The following is a 5,776-nucleotide window of genomic DNA, read 5'->3' as shown; positions in this document are numbered from 1 at the left end:
ACGTTGACATTGATCTACAATCTATTACAAATTCGAGAAATGTATTCATCTATGACTCAATAAAAATCATTTCTTAAATTTTGCACAATACTGTGTATTTAACTTAACTATTAAATAGAAAGTGGCATAACAATACATAACATAAGTGATACATATGTATGTAGTTGCCGCTTGAGGTTATGCGCAATTTGATACACATTCGAGTGGTCGTCGACACACACACACACATCATACCCAATCACATATACTCATAATACTTATGGCAAATATTATTCGCATATTCTGTCGACATGTTAGATTTCAGCTTACATGTATGTATGTGTGCTTTACTCAAACATATTTAACTTATTTGGTATGAATATGTAAACTCAAATGTGTGAGCGAAAACCGCACATTTACAAGTGTAATACATTATTTATGTGTACGGGTGTTCTTGTATTGGAGCGTTGTGTTTCGCATATTATCCTGCGGCGCTTTTCAACTTTTTTCCGGTATTGAAAGCTTGTTCCTACAACTTTTTGTCGTTGCTTTTGTGCAGTTTGGGGGGTCACAACAGCAGACAGTCACACAACACATACACATAAAGCGCATACTCATACAACACATAGCGAAACTCATACAGTTAAATAAGCATTTATGAGACACGTATGAGCAGTTGGGCTGGCTTCCTCTTATCCTTATGCTTTTATTTGTATAGCCACAATGAAAATAAATTTGGCTGAATATCGACTTATCGATGAAAATGGTAAAATAAATTCATTTAAAGTTGAACTGTTGAAATATGAAAATGGCATTGCATGAGTGTTGTTTTATAAGAAAAATTTGGTCTCCTTAAGGTACGTCTCTCTTCAAGTATGTATGATACGTGTTAAATAAAAATACGTTCAGATATACATATAATATGTATATATACAAACAAATCCACAAAATGAATCTACCCGTTGACATATGGCAGATTACCTGTAAAATTGACAATTCATTGTCAATACTGTTGCGAAAGCCTTTTTTTCATCGAAATTATTTTGGTGTTTTTGGATTGTTTAATAATTATTAGCGATATGCTTAAAAATCAGAGGCCGCCGAATGGGTTGATGCGTGTCTACAAATCGAAGTCCGTGCGCGCAATACCCAAATGAAGAAAATTTTTTCTAAAATCGTTCGTCACTCAGCAGGGAAACCTCTCAGTTTATTTTTGTCATGAAAAAGCCCCTCATAAAAAATAGCTGCCGTTCGGAGTTGGATTAAAACTGTATGCCGATTCATTTGTGGAACAACATCAAGAAACACACCACAAATAGGAGGAGGAGCTCGGCCAAATACGCAAAAAGCGGGTAATTCAGAAATTTTACAGAAATTCTGATAAAAAGTTGCAAACTTTGATGAGCAGTTTTTAAATAATTTTTCTTGTACAAAGTTAAGAACTTTGTTTTTTATCTATAAATTTGAAATAATATTCAAATTCTCACTGAGAAGCATCATTTGTCTTTAATATGTGAACTGTAATGAGTCATAATCATTAGTCAGTTGACTATGAATTATACTTACCTTTATGACTTTGCAAAATTCTTTAATATAATAAAAGTATTTAATCAGCAGTAGCATTTGCTTAAGCTATATAAGATATAGGTATTGTGGAGAACTGAAAAAAAAAATTAAAATTTAATAAAAGGAACCAAGCAACTAATTAGTCCAATTGTTGCCTTCAACGTACAGTGTAATGTGCGTGGTCAAAAATAGTAAAAATGAAGGAGTTAAGTTTAGTTGAGATCGAAATACTCGAATTAAAAGGCGCTGAAATGTTCCATTTTTAATATAAAAATTCGCTTTTAAAAGTATAAATTTTAAAAACTGATTTTTGTTTTTCAAAAATTTACTTGTTTTGGAAACTGTCTTTATTAGGCTGTAACTTTTACATTTAGGAAGCAATTTTCTCTTATCTTTTTCATAACTAACTCTTCCTATACTTGGCTTTCAACGACTTGCTCTTCCATTTACTTATAGTTTTTCATTTCGGAATATCATTTAATAAGATAAGGCTCGAAGAAAGTAGCGAAGCAATTTGCTATAGCTCACAAATAGCGACTAAAAAATCATACTAACGATACAGCATCTAGCTTACTTCGACAAAATTCTTCTCGAAGACGTTTAAAATCCACAACGGTAGCAGACCTTATAGAGAGCGAATAGCGATTATATTTTAAAATGATTCTAAAAAGACATTAAATTATTAAATTTAAATGGCCTATTAGTATACTTTTATATACACGCTTCTAAAGGATGAATAAAAATAGTTAATAAAAAAAGGAAAAAAAATTAGGCAAGGCAATAAATACCAATATAGAAAAAATGGGAAATTAACAATCTTTTCAAAACTTTTCGTAACAGGGGTTAAAGGTAAATTATTATCTTCTATTAAAGAAAGAATTTAACCAAATAAATGCGGTTTAGTTTGTGCTTGCTTCACAATTACGAATTTGACAGTTGTCTACGAGTATTGCATCTCAGTGACTAAGTGTAAATACCCGTGCTCGAAAGCATTTCATATAGTCTCACATAATATATTTTGTATTGCGGCTATGATCTTATCTCGCCAACAGAATATCTCGCTAACATGAATATCTATCAGAAATTTAAAGTAATAAATCATACCCCTTTGTGGCCTCGTCTAGTGTGCCTCAGGGTAGTATTCTTGGAGCGATCTTCTTTGCCCTCTTCATTAGCAACATTGGAACTTGTTTTAAGCATTTCAAATTCGTAGTTTACGCCCATAACTCGAGACTTTATAGTAGAATTACATATTCGTCAACTGTTCCTTTACTGCAAAATGATTTAAGCAATCTAAATGTGGGAAGTATTAAAAATAAGCTATCGCTTAACATTAAAAAATCTTTTCATACGACCCTGTCGAAAGCTCACAATCATTTCGCCATAAATTATTCGATGCCACACACTTTTCTACTGTTGAAAAACATTTGGTTCTAGGAGCCCTTTTTGACTTAGGTTTTCCTTTTGTGAACCATGTAAATTGCGTTATACTCCTTTACTCCTTACTTTAGTTTTTGTGAATCGTTTTGCGAGAGTTTTTAAAGAACCCTATACTAAGAAAACGCTGTTTAATTCTCTAGTCCGTTCCATGTTGGAATATGCTTCTATTACCTGGAATCCATTTTATGCTACACACTCTGATAGAATTGAGCGAGTACAGCGTAGTTTCACTCGAACCCTCCAACCGCTTTGATGACCACATCTCACAATGCTTGCTGTTTGTTGATAAGTTAGAAACCTCTTGCAGTTAGACGAAATGCTCGATGCTATTAGTGGCTTAATATAAAATGTAATATAAACATTATAACATCTTAAGCAATTAGCGTATAGAAAACGTGTGCGTAAAATCGGCTAACTTTTAACATATCCGCCTACAAGGGTGGACAATACCGAACATATTTCATATTTCTAGTTTCCTGAGTGATTGCAAAAACAAAAAAATTAAATATTTCATTAAAATCGGAGCAGGGTTACTATTTTTGGCCGCCGTATATAAGGAAAAGCCGCTCAGTGCTCCGAGCGTCGATGAAAATGATAACATGCAAAGTCTTGGAACCTGAACTTTTTGGTATCATTTGAAAGCTAAACATCCAATGAAGAAAAGTTTCTAACCTAAAATAGCTAAATAAGCTACATCCTTTCATACTACAAGTAATTTGTACACACCATTTCACTTTCAGGCTTAGCATATACAAGTTATAAGAAATTTGCTAAAAATACATTTGTATTGTGCACTTTTATAAAGACAATTATGATGAACCCAAAAATATATGTATCATGAAAAAAATTTAAAACAAATATTTGTATAAATTCGTGTTTGAAGATGCTAAAACCTCAAAATTGGAAAAATTTCGAGACACAAAGAAATTTCCTAAACCCTTCTAAAATTTCTTTTATGGTTTATGGTAAATATATATATAATCGGTTCGGAAAACTCGGTCTCATTTTTGAAATTATGATGAAATTGCGATATTATCCTTTTAGAAGTAAAGCTTCAAGAAATTCCAACAACCTTTTCTATTTTTGTCCAGTGTTTGTATGGAGTCGCAGCACTGTGCGTCGTCATACTATGCACCGTCTCCACTTCCGCAGCTGACGCATAAAACTAAAATCTGTTTGAACAACTGCTTTCGCTTGCGATAAGAATTATCACGAAGTTAGCGGTGTTTACCTAGTTTATCCATGAGCAAGTGTTTATATTTACCTATCCGGACATGTGTGTTTGTATTTAAACTTATTCAGCCAAGTACTTGGAGTGATACTTGGCTTTTGCGATCAGTTTGCAATTAAGTGTTGCAGAATTAACTTGAAGAACGCTAACTGTGCACGTATCTCTTTCTAATAAACAATACCAATAACAACAATAACGAAATGAAATTGTTGTACGTTTTCACATTCATCGCATTATGCGCTCTAGCCCGAGCAGCAGATAGCCCAGCAAGTCATAATCTGGAAATGGGTGCGCGCATGCCAGGCGATCGTCATTTAACGCGCGAAGTGATTTATGCAAAATCAGCAGTTCTACAAAAGAAGACGGGTGATTATACATACGAGCAAAAGGTGTGTAAATCGAAAATTAGTGCAGTGCGAAGTTTAACTAACTTTCCTGTTTCCGTTTTATTTTTCTAGAATGTACCAAAACCCGCCACAATTACGTACTTAAAAGTGCAGGATCAATATACAAACGGTAAAGGCGGCTACGCAACGTTGACAAGCGGTGGTCCTGGCTTTAGTTACGTGAACATACATTTCACCAGTAAACGGTGGCGTGGATATAATTTTATTATTGATATTTATGGAATTTAAATTTTTGGCCGAGCTGTTCGCCGATGGGTTTGAAATTTGAATTTTTGTGCATTTCTCATGCAACGTTTGTGGCAGAATAAATTACGAATATCTTTGGAATGGCTTCATTTAAAATGATACAGTTACTTTAAACTATTTACCGCCATAGATTCGAATCGTAGGTGTAAATTTGAGGCAGTTTAGTGGTGATAATAGGGTTGATGCTCAACAATATGTAAATGAATTCGGAGCAAATGTTTTGGTGTTCGGTGGAATAATGTAATATACAAAAATTCATTTACGGCGAATAGTTATTAAAAGGGTAGCTAAATAACTTATTAGGCTTAAATGCACTTTAGTGAGTTGGAAGTTACTTAAACAGAAATTGATTAATGAACTTAGGGAAAGTATCGTTATCATATTTGAGAAGTCGCATAACGAAAGCACCCGAAACATTTCGCGAGTATTTGAACGCGCGAATAGAAATCGACAAATTTTTGAATATTGATGTCGATTATATTTCATTAAGTGCATATCAGATACAAGGGCTAGCGAACCAGTATTATACGAAGCCGAGTCGATTTGTGGCTTAAATGAGAAAACTAATGCTTACAAAAATATATCATTACAAGGTGGTCACGCAAAGCTTCAAGGCAGTTCACCGACAAAAAGCGGCAAGCCCCAGGGCTTCAAAATACTGCTTCAAATGTATTTTACAGCGCAATTTTTTCAGTTTATTTCCTATTCTACTCAAGCCTACAAATACACCTTTACGAAATACTTGAATCACTTAATATGGAATCAGTCACCTGTACATGCTTTTGAGCAGATTTTAAGTTTTTTTCGGGGACAAACAAGCTATCGAAAGCGGCAAAATTTCATCTCAGCGATATCCAAAATATAAACTTTTGTTGCATAGTGTAATTTCTCCAAAAAAAAAAATCCG

General features: G+C 33.7%; 1 protein-coding gene across 1 annotated transcript; it reads left to right on the top strand.

Annotated features, from left to right (window-relative positions):
• Window positions 1-4,291: 4,291 nt before the first annotated feature.
• On the top strand, window positions 4,292-4,968 carry LOC129245245 (probable salivary secreted peptide). The gene is made up of 2 exons (XM_054883292.1): window positions 4,292-4,605; window positions 4,675-4,968. The coding sequence occupies exons 1-2, from the start codon at window positions 4,417-4,419 to the stop codon at window positions 4,849-4,851; spliced, it is 366 nt and encodes a 121-aa protein (XP_054739267.1). The 5' UTR covers window positions 4,292-4,416; the 3' UTR covers window positions 4,852-4,968.
• The last annotated feature ends 808 nt before the right edge of the window (window positions 4,969-5,776 follow it).

This window comes from Anastrepha obliqua, chromosome 4 (genome assembly GCF_027943255.1).
Source record: "Anastrepha obliqua isolate idAnaObli1 chromosome 4, idAnaObli1_1.0, whole genome shotgun sequence".
Taxonomy (NCBI): Eukaryota; Metazoa; Arthropoda; class Insecta; order Diptera; family Tephritidae; genus Anastrepha; species Anastrepha obliqua.
This window is presented reverse-complemented; position numbering and strand designations above follow the sequence as displayed.

Bases quoted from the DNA above. Each gene is read 5' to 3' on its own strand.
- LOC129245245 (XM_054883292.1), top strand. From the start codon at position 4,417: ATGAAATTGTTGTACGTTTTCACATTCATCGCATTATGCGCTCTAGCC. The intron at 4,606-4,674 runs GTGTGTAAATCG...TTATTTTTCTAG, and splicing joins ATTATACATACGAGCAAAAG to AATGTACCAAAACCCGCCAC.